The sequence below is a fragment of the Akebia trifoliata genome, chromosome 15 (genome assembly GCF_017979445.1).
Source record: "Akebia trifoliata isolate Shusen 1 chromosome 15, ASM1797944v1, whole genome shotgun sequence".
NCBI classification, from domain to species: Eukaryota; Viridiplantae; Streptophyta; class Magnoliopsida; order Ranunculales; family Lardizabalaceae; genus Akebia; species Akebia trifoliata.
In genome coordinates, this window is record NC_141389.1 from 5,622,936 (window position 1) to 5,645,068 (window position 22,133).

Sequence of the window (22,133 nt, forward strand, 5' to 3'; positions counted from 1 at the left end):
ATTGCGTATTATACAGGTATTTTGTTTATCAGGAAAATTTCATATGTCCATTTTGAAGAGGAGATGCTGTCGAAATTTCTATAGAATTATAAACTTTTTAAAATTAAAAAAATTATTTCTATAAATTTTTAATATGAATTTATTATTTTTATATAATTTAATGTAATTATATATTTATAAAGGTATTCTGATAATTTTTTATGCATTCTGGGTGTACTATCAACCTTAAGGGCATTCTGGTCATTTTACCCTAATACAGCAGATTCTTGAAGCTGTATCAAACAGTAATTACCAGATTCTGGTCAACAGCACAGCACTTTTACAAAGCTCTATCAAACAGACTTTTCAATGTTTCAGCTTCTGACAGCAGATTCAGACAGCAGATTCTGACAGTAGAAGCTGACAGCAGATTTAAGAAGCTGAATCAATCAGCACCTTAGGGGGCGGTTGATTGCGCTTCTAAACGCAATTTTACTAATGTTTGCGTCAAAACGCCGTGTTTTGAAGTTGAATCAAACGCATTTAGTCACTGCGTTTTGAATTTGCGTTAAAATTTTGCGGTTTGAAACGCAAATGAGAGAAGCGATTTGAGGGAGCTTTTTTACTTTACGTTTGCAGGAGTTGAAATACCGAATAAACGGTTCTTCTAAAAGACGTTTCTACCCCTCCCTATTTTCTCTATCGAATAGACGAAGACAGAAACTCTATTGAAGCTCTATTCAACCACGACGACAGAACCTCTGTTCAACCTCTTTCTCGCACACACAGCAGCCTTCTCAAACCTCTCTCTCTCTCTCTCTCTCTCTCTCTCGAACCTCTCTCTCGCTCTCGGACACCTCTATCTCTGTTTCATCTTGGTCTTCAATCGTCTAACACAGCTACGCACAGCTGTTGGATCTCCAACTCGCACAGATTTTCGCAAAGCTCTCTCTCTCACAGCAGATTTCGCACAGATCTGCAAAGAGTTCGACCTCTGCATCAACTCTTATAGGTTTCTCTCTCTCTCTCTACATCGAAAATTAATTTAATTTCAATTTTTTTGTAAATTGAATACGATTTTTAGTTTGGGGTTTTTGATTTAGAGAATGGGTTTTACCTGTATATCCATCACAGTATCGATCTCCAACTCAACTCACCAAGATTTGAATCCCAAACGAACAATAGATTCATATCTTCTCAGGTTTTAGTTCCTACAACTTCAATAGATTCATATAGTTTAGGATTTTATAAAATTGGGTTTTTGATGTCGATTTGTTAACCCAGATCTACAATGAATATGGATTTTGATGTCGATTTGTTTATGTATTTTTATATTTTCGGGGGATAATTTTCACTTTAATATAATTTTTTTGGATCAGAAATGATGAGAAATATAAGTTAATTGTTATTATCTTTATAGAGGTAAATCGTAAGAGATTTTGGTTAGATCGAAACTCCAATTGGAGAACAGACAGGAAATTAGACATTTTTTAGAAACCTAAATCAAATATTGATAATATTTGGTAAAATTTTTTTTAACCAATATACATCGGTAAAATTCAAAAATATTATCTCTAGGAAACAATATAAGAATATGATAATGTAATTTTAGAATATTCGAATATAAGTTGAATATGATAGAATTTAGGTCATTTTCTATTAGTCTATCATGGAAGTTTGAACTCAAGGAGGGCATATCATTAGTTTTAAAAAAATAGGTGTATCTCAAATATTCTTTAAAATGTGTAAGGTGTATCCAAAACACCCTATCTTATAAAATATTCTAAAATTGACTTTCATTCTTGCTTGTATATATATGGTTCAGAAGCATGTCTATGCTCGATAAGGATAAACCTTGCTCCTTTTGAATTTAATAAGTTTAGACTATTGGACTAGTTCTTGAAGGAAAAAACTGTTTGTTGCGGTTAACCCGTTTCAAAATTTTGAAGAAACTCTATTTCCATTAGATTACATGTGGCGTTTCAAGGAAATGTTTCAAAATTTTGTGAAAATGTTTCAAATTTTTGTGAAAATGAAGCGGGCTGCTCGCTTCAAAGTCCCGCTTGATTTATCTTAGTGAGAACTCTTATATTGTGTATGAATATTTATTATTGGATCTTTATTATTGTGTATGATTACTGGGTATCATACGCTTCCCTAAATTCAAATTATTGTTGGTAATATTTTTAGCCTTATATGTTCTTTCAATGGAGTTGTTTTGTTGGTAATAGAATTTTATTATATTTATCTATATTTATTGTAATTATATATTTATAGAGGTATTTTAGTAATTTTGGATGCATTATTTGTACATTATGTTGGATTGTGTATTATACAGGTATTTTGTTTATCAGGAAAATTTATATGTCTATTTTTAAGAGGAGATGCTGCCGAAATTTCTATAGAATTATAAATTTTTCTATATATATTTTTTGAATTATAAATATTTTAAAATTAAAATAATTATTTTTTTAATTTTTTATATAATTTTATTATATTTATATATATTTAGTGTAATTATATATGTATAGGGGTATTCTGGTAATTTTATGCATTCTGGTTGCATTATCAACCTTAAGGGCATTCTAGTCATTTTACCTTACTACAGCAGATTTTAGAAGCTGTATCAAACAGTAATTACCAGATTCTAGTCAACAGCACAGCAGTTTTAAAAAGCTCTATCAAACAAGTTTTTCAACTTTTCAGATTCTGACAGCAGATTCTGACAGCAATTTTAAGAAGCTGAATCAATCAGCACCTTAGTAACGTTTTTCCTTTTAATGATCCTTAAAAGACTATTTTCACAATTTTTGGCAAATGAAAGGTAAAAATTACTTTTTCATTGGTTCTTAATGATATGAAAGTCTTAGAAATCCTTCTAATTGATCAATCTTGCTCTTATTCCCTCAAGTTTTTTTTTCCAATCTATTATATGATAAAATTCACACAAGAGTTTAGTTTTTAACATTCTTTCTTACTTGTTTTCTGTGAATATAATAGATAAAAGATTTTTTGAAGAGAGAAATTGAAGAATTATGGTGTACTATTCTCATTGATATGGGTAGCATATATATAGATTACATGAGCACAGAAATAGGAAACTAATTACAAAGAAATAGGAAACAAATAAATTGAGTAACTACAAATAAATGACATAATTACAGATAATTACAAAAATATTCAAACATGAAAATCCCTTGATTTTCTCTCTTGACTTTCTCAACTTGATTGTATATCCTTATCATGGCCCACACAAGTGGACGACTGTAGAGCAAGTCCAATCTTGACCTTGAGTGAGTCAAACTGAGGATGAGCAAATGGTTTGGTAAGAGCATCGACGAGTTGATCAGAGGCAGAGATGTGTGACACTCATAGCAAACCATTTTGAATGTGTTCTCAAAATAAAGTGATAGTCGAGAGCAACATGTTTCATATGCGAGTGAAAGACCGGATTGGAACAGAGATTTGTTGCACCAACATTATCACAATAAATAATTGATTGTTAGGGAAGAGTAACACCGACTTCAGTGAGGAAAGAGCAAATCCAACGAATTTTCGCAACAGTAAAGGTCACCAATAGGTACTCAGCCTCAGTGGAAGAGCGAGCCACAGTTCGTTGTTTCTTGGAGCTCCAAGAAATAGGATTATGACCCAGATAGACTATGTATGCACTAGTGGAGGTGAAATCATCTTTGTTACCTGCCCAATCAACGTTTGAAAAGGCATGAAGTGCTAGTGGGGAGGTCCAAAAAAGTGTGATGTCGTGATCTAAGGTACCACAGAGATACCATAGTAGACGTTTGACCTCATTCCAGTGGCCATTTGTCGGTTGATGCATAAACTAAGAAAGTTTGTTCACCGTATAGGCAACGTCTGGCCGAGTGAAGGAGAAATACTGGAGGCTGCCAACAACTGTTTGATACTCAGTCGGATCAAATAGTGGGGTTCCGGATTGTAAGGTGAGAATCAAACTGGTTGCTAGTGGTGTGGGAGCAAGCTTAGCTTCAGTCATGTGAATTCTGTTAAGTAGATCGGCAATGTACTTGCGTTGACTTAGGAAAAGACCATTAGTATGGGAGGTAATTTCCACTCTAAGGAAGTATATCAAGGGGTCAAGTTCCTTGAGAGAAAAGCGCTAGGAAAGTTGTTGAATGAAAGTCTGTGTAGCTTTGGCATTATTCCCAGTGATAATGATATTGTCGACATAGACTAAAAGATAAAAGATGGTGTCACCGTTGTTGAATATGAACAAAGAAGTGTCAGCAACAAAATTGGTGAAGCCAGATTGGAGAAGAAATTGGCGCAACTCATGATACCAAGCACAGGGGGCTTATTTGAGGTCGTAGATAATCTTGCGTAGCTTGCAGACATGATGAGGATGATTGTGATCAATGAAGCCCAGAAGTCGAGACATAAACACATTCTCAATGAGAGTGCCCTGAAGGAAGGCACTGTTGACATCAAGTTGTTTGAGTGACTAACCCTGGCTGATCACAAGGCTGAGAACAAGATGGACATTGGTAGGTTTAATGACTGAACTGAAGGTTTCAGAGTAGTCAACTCCAAGGTGTTGGTGGAAGCTTTTAGCAACCAATCGAGTTTTGTATATGTCTATAGAGCCATTAGGTAAATATTTAGTGCAAAAGATCCACTTACAACTAACCAAATTTCGAGTGGGATGAGATGGCACGAGGTCCCATGTCCCATTACGAAGTAAAGCATCAAACTATTCAGACATAACTTGTCGCCACTTAGGGTCCTCGAGGGCATAAGTAACAGTGGTGGGTTCAAGGGTAGGTTGTTGGAGTTGGGCAATAAGGTTAGGCTTTTGAATTGGCTTATAGATGTGTTTGAAGCGAGTGACTATGACACGAGGTGAGGGTGAAAGGTCGGGTGGTTGGTTAAGGTTGTTTTGAGTAGGTGGGGGTGGGTTACTGGCACGATTACACTCAGTTTCTGGCGCGGGCGCACTAGAATAGCTGTCGGGCTCTGGTGTAGGTGGCATTATTTTGACATGGGTCTTAGGGTTGACTTGGGGTGGTATGAGTGAGCAGATTTGATAGGGGAGCAAAGCCGACATTCACGGATGGTGTGGCCACAACTGGTAAAGTAATAGAGCACTACTCAGAGATAGTGGATTGAGTGGCGTGAGGAAGAGAAGTGTAGATACGTGATTTTCGATTACGATGACCACATTGTAGATACGTGGTTTTCACCATTACGACGGCCACATCTACCATGAATAAAAGTCGCCACCATTCATGTTGTAAGTGGGTGTGAATGGTCACCCGATATACATTTTTCAAAAAATGACATTTTTAACATTTTTGCGACTAACGATGGATAAGAGGTAATCAACCTTGAGATTCGGGTAAGTGGCTCGGTTGGAGAAAAGGGAAGGTGTTAGGCACCCTTTTCTCTCCGCCAAGTGGCGGTAACCTCTACGCAACTCGATCATTTTAAATTTTTCAAAAAGTGAAAAAGAAAGTGCCACGTGTGTGCATTTGTACCCTAAGTAGGGATTTTATTCTTGGCTTGATCATAGGACCATTTCATTGATGGGAATAACCCTCATAGACCTTTAGCCTTGGGATCCATTCATTCTAAACCATTTTAAATAAAATGAAGAGGAGGGGGATGATAGAAGAAGGTAGAGAGAGAGGGGGAGAGTGCACTTTTAACCCACCTTAGAGCTTCTCTTCTCTTCTTTCTTTCTTCTTCCATGTCTTCTTGAGTCCTTAGTGAAGTATGAAAGAGTGTGTACACATTTTTTAAGGTTGTAGTGAGAGTAGGAGAGTAGGGAAGAGATGAGTTGAGATTATTTTTCTTTTTTTTCTAATAAGACTTGGTAACCATTTTTGGGATGAGGGGAGAGGTATTTATAGATGTTTGGAAGAGGTTTAGGGGTATAATGGGGTGAAAGTTAGAAAAGAGGGATAATGACATAGGTTTTAGGGGTGGGAGGTTTGAAATTTAAAATGAAAGTGAGGGTATTTGTGTAAAAGATGAAAATGGGTGAGATTTTGATCCAAATGATTTGGATCATACCCAAATCCATTTGGGTATAGTATTTGGTAGGATAAGATGAGTGATGGTTGATGAAGATAATGGGAGTGTAAGGTGTTAGGTGTTTGGTGTTTGATTGAGTGTTGGATTGATGGAAGGGGTAAGGTGTTTGAATTTGGAGGGATGGGTTGTATAAGAGATTGGTTGATTGGATTTTGGGAGAATAAAGGAGGGAATGACATGTGGCATATGTGATGAGGAATTATGGTGATGAGATTGGTTGATTGGTTGATGGTAGTTGTTTGATTAGAGAGAGATGTATATGTTAGTTAGTTGATGATAAGGGGGTATGGGTTGAGGTGATTTTATTAGAGTGTTTTAAGGAGAATGATGGATGTAGATGTGGGTGGTTGTTGATGTTAGAGAATGATGATGGGTTAGGGTATGTTGGATATGGGTTGATGTTGGTAGTTAGAGAATGAAGATAGGTTAGGGTAAGGTATGGGTTGAGGTGATTTAAGAGAGAGGTGAGGTGGGTTAGATGAGTTGTTTAGAGAATGGTGATGGGGGTAGGTGATTAGATGAGGGAGGTGAAAGGTGGTGATGACATATGTCATCTTTTGATGTTGAGAAGGTGATTGGTTGATGTGGGTAATCGATAATGGGTTAAGGTTGTGTGTTGGATAATAAATTGGATATGGGTAGGATTTTATGGGTTTTGAGGTGTTGGGCTTGGGTTTTGAAAGTGGGTTTGGATTTTAAGAATTGATTAGGGTTATTTTTAGGAATGATTTTGAAAAGGTAGGGTGATTTTGGATTTTAGATGATGTAGGATTTATTTTTAGGTTAGGATTAATGCGAGGAATTAATTTAGAAAAAGGTTGAGTGTTTGTGGGTTTTGGAGTTTTTAAGGTGTTTGTGGATTTGGAGGTGGAGCGGTGGAAAGTAGATGAAGGATAGGTGTCCCAAGTCTCACATTTTTTTTATTTTTTTATTTTTTTAGGATTTTTAGAAATTATTAAATCGATTAAAATGCCACGTGTTGGCGAATCGGGCTTTTTAGGCCCGTTGGAGAGTTTCATCTAGCGTTCGATTTTTCTTAGATATAAAGGAGGTGCGGTGAGGTTGAACATGTGTCGGATGGGTCACAACCCTTTTTGTAGGTCCCCTAGACCATTGGGAAGTCTTAGGGGCCTCGGTCCAATCAAATTGCCATTTTTTAGTGGTTTGGGCCCTAGAATCCGTTGGCCAATTTCATTGCAAAAGTCGGTATTTTGAATGGAGTAGGGTAGATGAGAGCATGCCGAATCTTTTTGGTGGACCTACTAACCCATTGAGAGGTGTTAGAGGCTTTGATTTTGACGAAAAAAGCCATATTTCGATGATTTGAGCCATCGAGACCCGTTGGCCAAATTATTGAAAAAAAAAACACTACTTTTGGGCCCTTTTGAGTGAGGGCCCGTTCAAATTGGAGTGTCTACACACATCTACTAAGGTTAGAAGTCGCCACCATTCATATTGTAAGTGGGTGTGAATGGTCATCCGATGTACATTTTTCGATAAAATGACATTTTAGCATTTAGTAACTCACGATGGATAGGAACTAATTGAACCTTGAGATTTGGGATAAGCAGCTCGATTGGAAAAAATGGAAGGTGTTAGGCACCCTTTTCTCCCTACTAAATAGTGGTAACCTCAACTCAACTCGATCATTTTGATTTAAAAAAATGCAAAAAATAAAGTGCCACGTGTCATGCATTTGTACCCTAAATAGGGATTTGCTTTCGGCTTGATTATAAGATCATTCCATTAAAGGGGATAATCCTTATAAACCTATGCCTTGATGATCATTCATCCCAAGTCCATCTAAAATAATATTAAAGAGAATGAAAGGGATAATAAAAGAGGGAGGAGGAGAGGGTAAAGAAGAAGAGAGGGGGGTAATATACTTTGAATCCACCTTGATGCTTCAATATTTTCTTTTATTTTATTTCTTTCCTTCTTCTTCTTTGAGTCTTCTTGAGTTTTTAGTGATTTAGGAAAATGTAACTTCTTGTATGATTGAAGGAGTAGGAAAGAGATGATGAGAGAGATAAGTGGAGTATAGTAATTTTTTTGTGAGATTTGGGGGAGAAAATTAGTAGTATTTTTTTTGTAGCGAGAATTGAAAATAGTGGTTGGTAGTGAGAGTTGGGCCTTTTTTCTAGGAAGAGGATGAGGGTATTTATAGATGTTGAGGGGTTATTTTAGGGATATAATGGGGTAAAGGGGGAGAGTAGAGAATGACATATGTTTTAAAGGTGGGGGTATGAAATTAGGAGTTGGGAGGGGTAATTATGTAATGAGAGTAAATGAGTTGTGTTTTGATCCAAATGATTTGGATCTTACCCAAATCATTTGGGTGGAGTGTTTGATGAGGTGAGATGATAAGTGTTTAAGAGAGTGATTGATTGATTGAGTGGTATTTGGTTTAAAAGAATGGAGAGGGTGTGAGAGATGGTGACATGTGGCAAGATGTGTGGAGGTTAAGGGTTTAGATTTAATTGATTGGAGAGAATGGGTGTTTGATTTGAGAGGATGGGTATAGGTTTAGGTTGTAGAGATGCGTTTATACGAAATGATGATGGTAGATTAGGGGGAGGTATGATGATGATAGGTAAGGAGGAGGTGTGGGTTGATGTGTTTGATTTGAGAGAATAGGGGTTAGGAAATTATGAAGTAGGTTAGGGGAAGGTGGGTTGATGTGTTTTTTTAGAGAAAAGATGATGGGTTGATGTGTGGGTAGATGAGGTTTAATGGGGGTAGGTAGTTGGATGAGGGAAGTGAGATGGGGTGATGACATGTGTCATATTTGATTATCAAGATGGTGATTGGTTGATGTGGGTAGTGGTTTGTGGGTTAGGATTATAGGTTGGATGTGAATTATGTATGGATAAGGGTTTGTGGGCTTTTTAGTGTATTGGGCTTGGGTTATGGAATGATTTTGGATTTTAGGAATTGGTTGGGAGTTGTTTTGGAAATGATTATGAGGGTTTAGATTGGTTTAGATTTTTGGTGATGTGGGATCAAGTTTAGGTTGGGGGGACAGATGAGAGATTGATTTTAGAGGATTGAGGGTTTATGGGCCTTAGGTGGGTTAAGGGTCTTTTTCGGATTTGGAAGTAGAGAGATGAAGGGTATAGGAGGTGGTAGGCGTCCCAAGTCTCGTTTTTTAATTTTATTTATTTTTTTGAGATTTTTAAAAATCATTGGTTTGATTAAAATGTCACGTGTTGGCAAATCGAGCTTTTTAGGCCCGTTGGAGAATTTCGTTGAAAATCAGGTATTTCGGGATATAAGAGAGGAGCGATGAAGGTTGGGAAGGTGTAAGGTATGTTAAATCCCTTTGATTGGCCCACCAAACTATTAGAAGGTCTTAGGGGCCTCTATTCGATCAAAATGTCATATTTTGATTGATTTGGGCCTTTGAGGCCTGTTGGCAATTTTTATTAAAAAATCTGTTTTTTGGGCCCTTTTGAGTATGGACCTGTTCAAATTGGGGTGTTTACAAGAAGTATGAGAAGTGGCAAAGGGAAAAATTGACTCAACAAAGCGGACACGACGGGAAGTGTATAAATGAGTGGTACATGTGTCACGACATAGATATGCACTTTGAGTGGGATAATATCCGACAAACACGCAAGAAGAGGAACGAGACTCGAGTTTGTGGGATGTGTATGGACGAAACCAAGGATAGCAGAGACATCCAAAGCTTGGAAGTTTTGAATAATTGGGGAATTTGCCAAAGAGCTTGAGATATGGTGAGAGGTGATTTAAAGTTAGTGTAGGGAGGCGATTGATGAGGTAAACAACAGTAGAAAAGGCAAAAGGCCAATACGATAGAGGCATGGATGCATAGGTAAAGAGAGAAAGACTCATTTCGACAATGTGGCGATGACGACGTTCAAAGTACCCATTGTGTCTAGGAGTATGAGGTGAAAAAGTAAGATGTGAGACCCCGTTGATTGTTAAGAGTGAAAAGAGAGCTTGATATCCCCCCCCATTGTCAGAGCAAAGAGTTATGATTGGACTATTAAAGAATTTTTCTACTAAGGCTTTAAAGCGCACAAAGAAATTATGTGTGTCAGATTTGTGTTTGAGGGGATAAAGCCAGATATATTTTGTAAAATGATTGACAAAAACGACGTATTATTTAAAGTTATCAACAAAGTAGACTGGTGATGTTCATATATCAGTAAATATAACTTCAAAAGGCAAAGAGGTAGAGTGAATAGAAGTAGAAAATGGTAATTTATGATTTTTATTGCATTGACATGAATTACAATTAAAATTGAAATTGGATGGACGAGAGACATCTAAACCATTCTACTCTTTTTCACCATTTCACCCCAACCTACCCCTAAAATAACCTCCAAGTTCCTATAAAACCCTTATCACTCTCAACTCACAGCACCTAATGAAAAATTAAGAAAAATATTCTCTCATTCTCAACCCTCTACTCTAAACTCTCAATTCCCAACTCATTCTTAAGTTAAGCATCACTCTCAAAGTCAAGCATCATTTTCTCTCAACCTTTTATCTTCCATTGAAGAAAAGTCAAGGAAGATTCATTATTTGAAGGTCAAGAAGATCAAGGTAGGTTTTGGACAAAGAATACCCCTTCTCGTCTCTCTACTTTCTCCTCTTCTACTTCTCCACTTTCTCTACACCTATGCACACACCACAAAATACTTGAACCATCAAATGGCCCATTTTTCAATAAGAATGCCCTCAATGATTTGAATCAAAATCAAAGTCCCTTGAGGGCACATATCGGATCTTTTCAAATTTTTTAAAAAAAATATTTTAAATCAATCGAATATGAGATTACCACCAACGATGGAAGGAATAGGGTGCTTAACACCTTCCCTACTCCCTAATATGAACCCCCTTACTTAGATCCAAAGTTGGACTAGTAAACCTTATCCGTACGAGAGTCACTAAACATTATAAAATTGATTTTTCAAAAGGTGCATCACGGGTGACCATTCACACCCTTTAAAAAAAAATGGTGCCGACTCCAAAAACCCAAAATGATTGAGATATTTGGAAACGAAAATTTCGTGTCCACAGTACTCAAATGAGACCTAACTTTTATTATGTCCTTAATATAACTACCTAGAACAAGACTTGGAAATGATCAGGTTCATATTGGTAGACTCAAAACCGACTAATCGGTTTAAGGTACATCAAGTAATCAGGCAATTGGATACCCATTAACAACCTTAGCCAAAACTCATGTAAAGATGACCTATGAAGTGGCATTATTTAGTGTCTCTAACACGCGGTAAAGGTATTTGTGAGAAACACCATCTCAGCTTTCATGTTACTTGAACGCAAGTGGAACGGCAGCCAAATCCCTAACCTGTCTTTACGTGGGATTTGGGAAAAAGCAAATAAAGCTAAAAAGATCTCCGTCTTCAAATAGTATCGATATATCGAATTCTTGATTCTCTTTCCTTTCTAAGGTTAGGCCTCTCTAATTTCCTTTCTGTTTCTCCCAGTAATCTATTTCATTTTTTGTAATTATCTAGAATTATTGTATTTGATGATTAAATTTAGGGTTTGGTTGTTCTGCAATACGTTCTTGTTCTTAGAGACAATTAAAGAAAAATAAAACAAAAATAATTTCAGATTGATTGCTGGATTTTTTATACTTTTTTTTCCCCTTTAATTTCACACCTTGTATTTAGCAAGAACAGGTTTCAACTTCATCAAACCACATATAAAATTGCTTTTTTATTTGCTTGTAATTCTGCTTTTATAGCCAAAAATACTTTGGATTCGAAGTCACTCGACGATGATAACCAGTGAACGCGTTGCGAATTTGGCTTTAGCAGGTGAGGATTTGAGTATTAATTAATTTCAGATTATTTGTTTGTTTGTAGGATTCTTGATACGAACTTAACCAATACTTTAATAGGAGTTCATGGTGCTTAATGTTAAGCAATAATCACTTATCACTTGGGGATTAGGTCTCAAGCATGGTGACAAGTTCGGGATTTGGGAAAATTCAGCAAGGGAAAAATAAAATATATTGTCAGTTGACATTAATATTATACAAAATTTCATATTAAAGTACAATCTGAAAATGTATTTTTCAAAGGTTTGTGAATAAGTTGGGATTAAATCGCCAGTTGAAAGAATCATGAATTAATCACGACTTTTTCAAAAAATCAGAGAATCTTGTCACTATGGTCACAACCCACAAGTCATGACACCTCACCACACTCCTAGCTGCCCGATCGTGGTGGCCCACTACATTGGAGCTTTCACTTTGATACCCTTCTTTTTATGCGCACTAGGTAGCCCTCTCCCGGTTGTGGGAGTTTTCACTTTGGTACCCATTAGTTGGCTTTGATGCCATTTGATATGAACCAATAAACCAAAAGCACATGGGCAATAATGGTGCATAAAGTTTTAAGCCCTTATCTTTTGGGGTCATAGCCATAACAACCAAGTTTGGATTCAGCAATTATTTCAGTTCGGATAGATCTGGACAACATTTTGGCAAACAATTGTGGGATTATACAAATTATTTGTGGGGTTTCTTCTCGAAAAGCCATCATATTCAATCTCCCTAAAAACATACTATCTTGTTCTTGAGATTTGAAGGTTGAAGAAGATAGAATCTTGTGGGTAAGTTTTTTTCCTTTGAGGTTCATTTTTTGTGCTTTTAGGAAAATTGTTGATTAATTTTTTGATTTAGTCGGCTGGTCCCTTTTTTGATAACAAATCGACTGGTCCCTTATTTGGTGAATTTTGTGACAGTGGTCATAATATAAGTTTTAGACCCAAGTGTTCAGTAGATGACGCCATGATGGTACCTAATAAACTTGCTTTAATAGTTGAATTGCAAGCTCAAACAATTGTCTAATAATATCTTTTATTATATTAAAAAAAAAGTGCCTAATATATATATATTTTTTATGGGTAAGCTGGACTTGACCCACGACCTTAAAGTTGCTTAATTTTTTAATTGTCTAGTATTTTGGTGAAGCTTGTCTTGATGAATCTCGCTATGCATGCTTTTTATTTGATAAGCATTTGAGTTAATGAACTCATATGTTTTGTGTCCCAGGTTTAACATTGGCACCGCTTGTTGTGAAGGTAGATCCAAATTTAAATGTTATTTTGACAGCATGCTTGACGGTATATGTGGGTTGTTACCGGTCGGTCAAGCCAACCCCACCTTCAGTAAGTATAGTGGCCTTGTTAAATTTTTTATTTTTCTTTAGTACAGGTTGCCAATATACCTTTTCTTTGGTATCGTTTTAATGTGATAGCTTAATCATGCAGGAAACGATGTCGAAAGAGCATGCCATGCGCTTCCCTTTTGTTGGGAGTGCAATGCTCTTATCCCTATTTTTACTCTTCAAATTTCTATCGAAAGACTTGGTTAATGCTGTACTAACATGCTACTTCTTTGTACTTGGGATCATCGCACTTTCGTAGGTTCTCTCATTGCGGGTCATTCTCTAAAGTTTTAATTTTGAGTTTCGTTAGTTTTATTCTTTCAGTATTTCACATCATCTGTTTTTTTTTTTCCCTTTTTCTGGACAGTGCAACATTGTTACCTGCAATTGGACGTTTTCTTCCAACACATTGGAATGACAACCTTATTACTTGGCATCTTCCTTATTTTCGCTGTATGTTCTATTTTCCTCTTTTATTCCAAATGCTGATTGTAAATGTTTGTCCTGTTTCTATTTAGGACATATTTGCATTGTTTCTTAATAGTCTTGGTGATGGTTTATTACTTGATTACTGGCTTTGTTTATGATATTTTGATTGCTTCCATTTGAAAAACACTATGTTGACACTGATACCCAGAAACACGCACACACGCACACACACACACACACACACACACCACACACACACACTATTTTCCCACGTCATTCGTAATGGGGATAAACATGATTTCTTTTCCAGAAATTATGTTTTTCTTTTCACATTTTTAAGAATATCATTATTCGGCTGCCAAAATGTTTTCAAGACAATAACGCAGGTGGTCATTTCACTGGCACAAGTCATACTCAATCAGTCAATGTAATCACCAAATCTGATTTCTACAGATATGGTTCATCTCTTCAGAGTAGCTGACTTAAAACCAGTGAATGGTACAAAGAAACTCTTGTTGATTTTAAACAAGAATAAATCGTTGTTAAATTCTTGGGAGATTATGTCGATCATACTACTAGGTATTAAAAATAGCTTGAATCTGCACCTCAAATGTCCTATTAAAAGCTGTATGTAACTGAAGAGAAATTGAGTCATCTCTGATTTGATTCGAGTAACCTTTGTTTGGGATGCTTTAAAATTTATTTAAAAATAATTCATCTCCTTTAGGTTTAGTATGAATATGTATGACTTCAAGTTCAACAGGAGAATATTTTTTGACATTTTTGTTTTACAATAGTAAAACTTCAGTGCTTTAGATGGAAAAGAAACAAGACCTTAGGGTCCACAATTTGGTATTAGGAACCTTGTATCCATGTGTTACCAACATGTCCGAGATACTGAGTATGTATTTAGTCTTCCTGCTCTCTAAATTTTGCTTGTATGTTTAACAGGACTCCAGATTGGTATGTTTTTATTGTTCAACATATGCTTCTTAGATGACAAACATTTTCAAATTTGATTTCATAAATGGGTTGATGCTGTTGACTTACACAGGCATGTACAATAAAATGACTTTCTGTTTCAAATGTGGTGTCTGCTTACGAGTTGTTGTAGTTTTCTTTGTTGGGGAAGTTAGTAGATTTTCATCTTTTAAGTACACTATACTATGGTTGTGCACTTGTTTACGTATTGCTTTCTTTTCTTTATTTCTGTTCCTTTTAATGACCATTTGATCCAGTCGCACACTGATTATACCTGTGTTATGCAGAATGATTTTACCTTTGTGCCTTTCTTACACAGCTGTGGAGGTTGAGTTCACGAGGTCTCAGGTTCTTGCAGCAATTCCAGGAACTTTCTTCTGTGCATGGTATGCTAAACAGAAGCATTGGCTTGCAAACAACATCTTGGGGCTTGCATTCTGCATTCAGGTTTGATTGTGTCTGTTGCACAGAAGGCTGAATGTTCGCGTTTTGTATTTTATTAATCACATATTTATTCTTCAGAGTCCTATATTGCCTTGGGAAACTGGTTAGTTCCATTTCCGCAGCTACCAAGTTGGAGGGTCACATATTATTAGATGCCTTACTTTATCATCCAAGCCTTATCTAAAATTTTTGGGTTGGCTGCTGTTCTGCCGTTCAATTCTGTCTAAATTCACGTCTTCTGTCCAGTAATATGTGTTCATATCTGCTCTCATACCCATAGTCACCAAAATCCTTGACTTATTGAAAAAGTCAAGATTAAAACCTGAAATTTTCCTTTACTGATTTAATCACGATTTGATTGTGACTTTTCCACTAACTCTCGACTGTAACAAACTTCATGATTAAATGATGAACATCACGATGAAATCACAAACTTTGTGATTAAATTGAAAAAAAAGATGTCCTTGATGAACTAGTAAGAGAAGATGACCACCGATAAAGTGTTTGATAAGGAGGATGCAAATGAAGATGTCATTGATTTTGTCAATTCATGAATTTTAACTTACACTCATGATTGTAATCTTTTTGTATTTTGAACAATATAAACCTTGATTGTCTTATAGCCTATAATTACTTGCAATTTAATATGGGGTTTGGTTTTTTGTTATTGTAATTTAACATGGTATTTGATTATATAATATAAGAACAAAACCTAGTAGGAACAATTACCTGGTCCTAACCCTAGCTCAATTTTTTCCGATTGTATCCTGATTTTACCGTATTTTTTGAATTTTGTCCTTATCGCGATGGTGACTGCTCATAGCTCAATCCACGTTCTTTTTGGTCAGCCTCTGGCTCTCTTAAAACCTTCAACTTGCACCTATATGTTTCTTGTTTCTATTCACAAGCTTTTGACTTAAACTTTATCCTCTTGTAGTGTTAAAAAAGTGCGTTGACGCTGCACCCTGAATATATTGCAGTTTAAATAAGTTAGTTGGTGTTTAAAATGCATCGCGTCAGAGGAAGTTGTTGTATTTGGTTCTTCTAGAACAAAGATACATTCTTAGTTTGTTTACAATAAATACTTTCTCTATCTCTCTTGCACACACACACATACACTCCATGTCCATGTTCAACTCTCTTTTGAAGCAATGTGATTTGGGATTTTTAAGAGGGTGTTATGGATTGAATGATTGTAAGTTTCACATGCAATTCTTTGGGAAAATTCAAGAAAGTGAATGATGAATGGAATTTTTTTTTATAGGTGACTAATGGAATTACCTTTTATGTGTTGGATTGACCTTAATGTCATTCTCTTTCCCCATGAAAGCTTGGGGTTGTAACTTGTAAGATCACGCCAAGCATGTGTAATTTTGTGGAGAAACTTGAACTTACCAATCTCTTCTTAGCCAATGCATTTTTCCCTTGGACAAGTAGTGAAGTAACTCCAACATTGTGCAATCTTGATTATATCCTTACTTAGAAAGTTGGGAATCTTAGCCAAGTGGTTTAAAAACTAAGGTCCATACCTTCCTGTGGTTTCAAAACTATAGTCGGGCTGCAATCGAGTCAAAAGAATCAGATCTTTGTATCAATATACTGGTAATCCTGGATCTGTAAGAAAAAGAGAAGTTTCAATATTGATTCATTCATAAGTTCTGAAAAAAAAAAAAAAAAAAAAAAGAGACCCAACAAGGAGAAGAGATAAAGTATAACAAAATAATCAAAAGAAGGATTCAAATCACAATCAATTCAAGAAGATTGTTTTATATGCTCAAAGGACTCTATTCATATCCTTCAACAAGTTGTTCTAAAAAGAGGAGGATTTTGTTATACTTTAGTGAAAATCACTGTGTCATGGGTTGGTGAATGAAGTTAGATCTCTGAACCATGTTAGCTAGTAGTTTGGATTAACAAACTAAGTGTAGAATTCCATTCTAAAGTTGGATCTTCTAACTATTGATTTTTGGAACAAGTAAAAGTTGTCTGGTATTATCCTAATTATCAAAAGGTATTAACTGCGGTAGAGATTGTGATTGAAGAAACAATGTATGTGAACAGCATTGTGAATGTCATTATAAATCTATCCAAAGATGGGAAATTACAGGATAAGGAATTGCCTTGTACACAACTTCGAAGATCAATAGTGAATTGTGCTGCTTTCATATTAATGACAATATCGACCACATCTTTAAGGGTGCTAGTGCAAAAGATCGCATCCAAAATATGTTGGTGAAAGGGTCTATGGGCAGCCTCTACTACGTGATTCTCTAAGAAAGTATAGATCTGTGTGCTAAAAAAAAAAACAAAACAAAAAATAAGAGAAGACAAACCTTCTACAGCAACTTGTGTTCTATTTATCAGAAAATAGAACCCTACTCGATGAGATGTGAATTGTCGAATTAAATCTTTCGAAATAAAAAAAACTCTCGTTGGTGCGTTCTATCCATAAGGAAATTGAAGTCCAAATCTCTTTCAAACTCGTTGTCGAGTTTGTATGAAACTAAAACTCTGTTTAGAGTAAAAAAAAAAAAAAATGGAAAAGAGCCACGAACCCAATTTTACAAAAGTCAGAGTTTTATCAGAAGAAAAATCTAATCGAAGATTCCGATTCTAGATCGATGAAGAATTTCAAATCCAAGAAGATTTATCCAAATTAGGAATCAATCTTAAAGATTTCTAATGGAATAAATCTCCTGATCAGATGAAGTTCCAAAAAAAAATATAAATGATTTGCGGCCTATTGTGAGTCCGCTCAACTAGACCCGATTAACATTGAGGTTGCTCAATCAAGAACAGCCCCAAGATCGGAATCAGCCTCAAAATCTGAATCAGTCAAACTCAAACAAGAACATTCCATCAAACGTTTCTTCAGCATAGATTGAATAGCGTCCTCAACTCACGATCCACGGATGCTTATACTCGGTTTGGATCAGATTTAAACGAACCCAGACGGTTCGTTTGTGGGTAGAGGCCGCAGCCCCTGTTTTGGGCACACAAAAAAAAAGAAACAAAATTTTTTTTTTTTAAAGAAGACGAAGGAGAAGGAAGAGAGGTTACCTGTGGGCACATAGTGGTCTAAGAATCAACGTGTTGCTGCAAAATCTCTTCAAAAATCAGCACTCCAAGAATCAATGTGTTGCTGCCAATCCCTAAAAAAAAAAAAAAATCAATTGCCGCCATTAGCAGACGTCTGTGTTATTTAAAAGTGACGAATCTTTATTGAAATCAGTTGGTGTTTGAGATGGATTGAAAAAAAAAAAACTCACCCAAATTCGTTGAAGAAGAAGGCGTTCTTCTTTGGCACGGTGATGAGGGCAAAAAAACGGGGGGAAGAAGAGAAGAAAAGAAAGCAAGAGAGATGGAAAGTTGCCGAGATCCAAAATCGGTTTTCAAAACCTACGAAACTCTCCTTCTATGGCTGAGTTCATGGCTGAAATCTGAGAGAGAAGCAGCTCCAATCGAGTTCTCAAGAACGAACTGAACTTTAGAGAAAGAGGGATTTAGATATTAGTTTGGATACAAGTTCTATCGGCACCCCAGCTTTTAATTGTTAAACCACAAAGGGTTTATACAAAGGCGTTAAAAAAATCGAAAAAAAAAAAAAAGAAATTGATAGCAAGGCTACTCTTACTAACTTAGTAAGACTCAAATCTTACTAAGGGACGTTGGCTCCTTTGGAGGACGCCTAAATCCAACTTCAAGACTTTGAAGCACACATGTACAATGTACAACCAAAGCACATTATTCATGTGGGTTAAATTGTTCTCAAGGATCACTCATCCTTTAGTGAAAAACGTCCTACTATAAGATTCCAAAGACACGTGGCAAATCTTTCTAAACTCGAAGCTTTCACATGTCAGCCGAGATAATCAAGGATACCTCATCCTCAGCCTCGCATTCGATGATGCATCCTTGAGGGGGCATTTGTAGGCACCAAAATTTTGAGGAGGCCTTTACAAATTTTATAAATAAAAATCCCTAATTTTATAATGGGTCTCAAATCCAAATTGAGTCCATTAAATGGGAACGTGCCTCTTACAAGCCTGGATTTTGGGCTTTCGCAGATAAGGCCCATGATTTAAATAAAAATCAAGTGATCCGCATATTAAATATTGGGCCTCAAACCCAAGTAAATGAGTTTGGCCCAATAATGATCCATAGAATCCTTAAAATGGGATTTGGACAAATTTAGCCTTTTAAACAAATCAATTAAACCTCTTTAAGTTGGGGTATAATTGGAAAGCTAAATTATTTTAAGTCTATAAATACAAGAGCCTCTCTCATTGAGAGGGGATCTGGATCACTTTCTCTCAGAAGACAGAAGCTCTCCCTCTAGAGAAGAAGAAGCTCTCAAGCCCTCCTCCAGAGACAAAACAAGGTTCTTCAGAGATCCGGACTCCGACGAAAGAGAAGATCAAGCATAAAGCCCTTCTCCGAAAGCCAAGAAAACATTCTCAACCGATAAAGCGCGAAGTCCGGAGAGAAGAAGATCTACAGAAGATCAAGCACAAAGCAAAGTCAACGTCAAAGCATCATTCTCAGCCAATAAAGCGCGAAACCCGGAGAGAAGAAAAGCTACATACATCATCACTATTTTTTTGTACTTGACTGTTAATCAGAGGAAACACTGGGATCTGTATCTCCTTTTTCATCGAAATCAATAAAATCATTTGCGATTATTTTTCACGAATCTCGAGGTAGATCCGTAGAAATTTATTGTTGACTAATCAAGTACAAAAAAAATAGTGATGATGTATGTAGCTTTTCTTCTCTCCAGGTTTCGCGTGGCTGAGAATGATGCTTTGACGTTGACTTTGCTTTGTGCTTGATCTTCTGTAGAGGCTTCTGTAGATCTTCTTCTCTCCGGGCTTAGCGCTTTATCGTTTGAGAATGTTTTCTTGACTTTCGGAGAAGGGCTTTATGCTTGATCTTCTTTTTAGTCGGAGTTCGGATCTCTGAAAAACCTTGCTTTGTCTCTGAAGGAGGGCTTGAGAGCTTCTTCTTCTCTAGAGGGAGAGCTTCTGTCTTCTGAGAGAAAGTGATCCAGATCCCCTCTCAATGAGAGAGGCTCTTGTATTTATAGACTTAAAATAATTTAGCTTTCTAATTATACCCCAACTTAAAGAGGTTTGATTGGTTTGTTTAAAGGCTAAATTTGTCCAAATCCAATTTTAAGGATTCTATGGATTATTATTGGGCCAAACTCATTTATTTGGGTATAAGGCCCAATATTTAATATGGATCACTTGAATTTGTTGGATAATGGGTTTTACCTGCGAAAACCCAAAACCAAAACTTGTAGGGGGCACGTTCCCAATTAATAGACTCAATTTGGTTGCGAGGCCCATTTATCATTTTTAGGGTCTTTCTTGTAATTTTGTGAAAGATGTAGAGACCTTGCCAAAATTTCGATGTCTACAAATGCCCCCTCAAAAATGCATTGTCGAATGCGTATCTGACGATGATGCATTGTTGATATGTTGTAAGGAGTGTAAATGCTTTAGTAAAGAGTAACCTTTATGTTGGCATTTTCATCTGATTTCCTTGTAATGCTTTTTAGTTCCTTTGTCTTTCAAGCTATTGAAGCCTAGTGAAGGTCCTCAATTTTGATATCGATCGTACTTTGCCTCCTTGAAAACTTGTTGAAGGAGAACACAATCAAAATGAACTTCCTTTATCTTTTTGACTTGGTATTTTGAAGGATTTACTCGAAAAATTACAAGTACTTGAGCTTGGAGGAGTTTGTAACGCATGACCTCAATTTGCAATCATGTGGGAAGCAACCTTTTGATAGTTCCCAAGAAAATAATCTTTCATAATTTTCTTTTTAGATAATATTTTCTTGAAAACCACAAAATTATATTGAGATTTAGTTTACTTGAGAAGCACCATATTATACCCCCAAAATATTCCAAATCAAAACTTAATGGTACCTGAGATGTATAGGATTAGACCTTCAAAATATCTAAAACCCAAGGCTTGTGTATATGAGTTGTATAAGATCAAACCCCCAAAAATATCCAGCAACTCATATATGTTTGAGATGCATACCCACTGATCAGTTTAAATTTCAATCAACAATTGTCGCTGTTGATGGTGATGATGTCCTCATGTGGTGAACTCAAAGCTCGACCTCTAGTAGTTCAAAAGGAAAAGCTGTGGGAAAAATGGTTTTTTTTTAAAAAGAAAACCCACTTCGATTGATATTGGTCTTTTGGTGTGTTGTAACTACGTCGCCTCAGAATCCGATTGAGTCGGCTTATATATATTGAGTCATCTCGTATCGGGTTGGGCAACTTTGAATGGACTTACAATGGGCTTTGGATTTTATTGAAGGTGAACCAAGAACCCTTAGTAAAATTCCAATCTTACTAAGTTAGTAAGCTTAGCTTACTATCAATTTCTTTTTTTTTTTTAATCGATTTTGTTTTTTAACGCCTTTGTGTAAACCTTTTGCGGCTTAGGAATTAAAAAATCGTGGTGTCAATAGAAGTTTTAACCAAACTAATATCTAAATCCCTCTTTCTCTGTTGCCTTCGATCTCAATCTCCCTGTTCTCTTCGTTCTCAGCCATGATTTCAGCCATGGAAGGGGAGTTTCGTTCTCAGCCATCGACGATTCTCCATCTCTCTTGCTTTCTTTCCTTCTTTTTTTACGTTTCTGCACCCACAACCGTGTCCAAGAAGGACTCTTGAAGCTCATGTTCTTGCATCTATAATCCAATCCTCCTCAAGGCAGTGTTTTAATTCTATACGAACTTGACGACGAACCCAACGAGGATTTGGACTCCGAATTTTCTTATTAATAGAGATCATCGTTGATGGAAGATGCAATTCGAAACACAAACTCTGTTTTGATCTCTTCTTCTTTTTATGCTATTTTTGTTGGAGCAATCTTCACCACGGCGCATCTACTCACGTCCTAGTTGCAGCCACTTATAGGTATTCTTCTCTCTCTCTTGATTTTCGACAAAAACTTGAAGCATTTCTATGAGCTTTCTCGTCATCTCCACGGCTTTCGGCGACTCTCGGCCGTTCATTATTCAAGCTTTTTTTA

At 36.3% G+C, this 22,133-nt stretch overlaps 1 protein-coding gene across 1 annotated transcript in view; it reads left to right on the plus strand.

The window, feature by feature from the left end:
- Positions 1–11,359: 11,359 nt before the first annotated feature.
- Positions 11,360–22,133, plus strand: part of LOC147384086 (signal peptide peptidase 1-like) — a 34,155-nt gene continuing 23,381 nt past the window's right edge. Inside the window, exons 1-6 of the mRNA XM_086426042.1 lie at positions 11,360–11,492; positions 11,792–11,864; positions 13,106–13,221; positions 13,324–13,475; positions 13,588–13,673; positions 14,950–15,077. Of these exons, the coding sequence (XP_086282168.1) occupies positions 11,825–11,864; positions 13,106–13,221; positions 13,324–13,475; positions 13,588–13,673; positions 14,950–15,077 (522 nt within the window). The 5' untranslated portion in view covers positions 11,360–11,492; positions 11,792–11,824. The remainder of the gene's footprint in view (positions 11,493–11,791; positions 11,865–13,105; positions 13,222–13,323; positions 13,476–13,587; positions 13,674–14,949; positions 15,078–22,133) is intronic.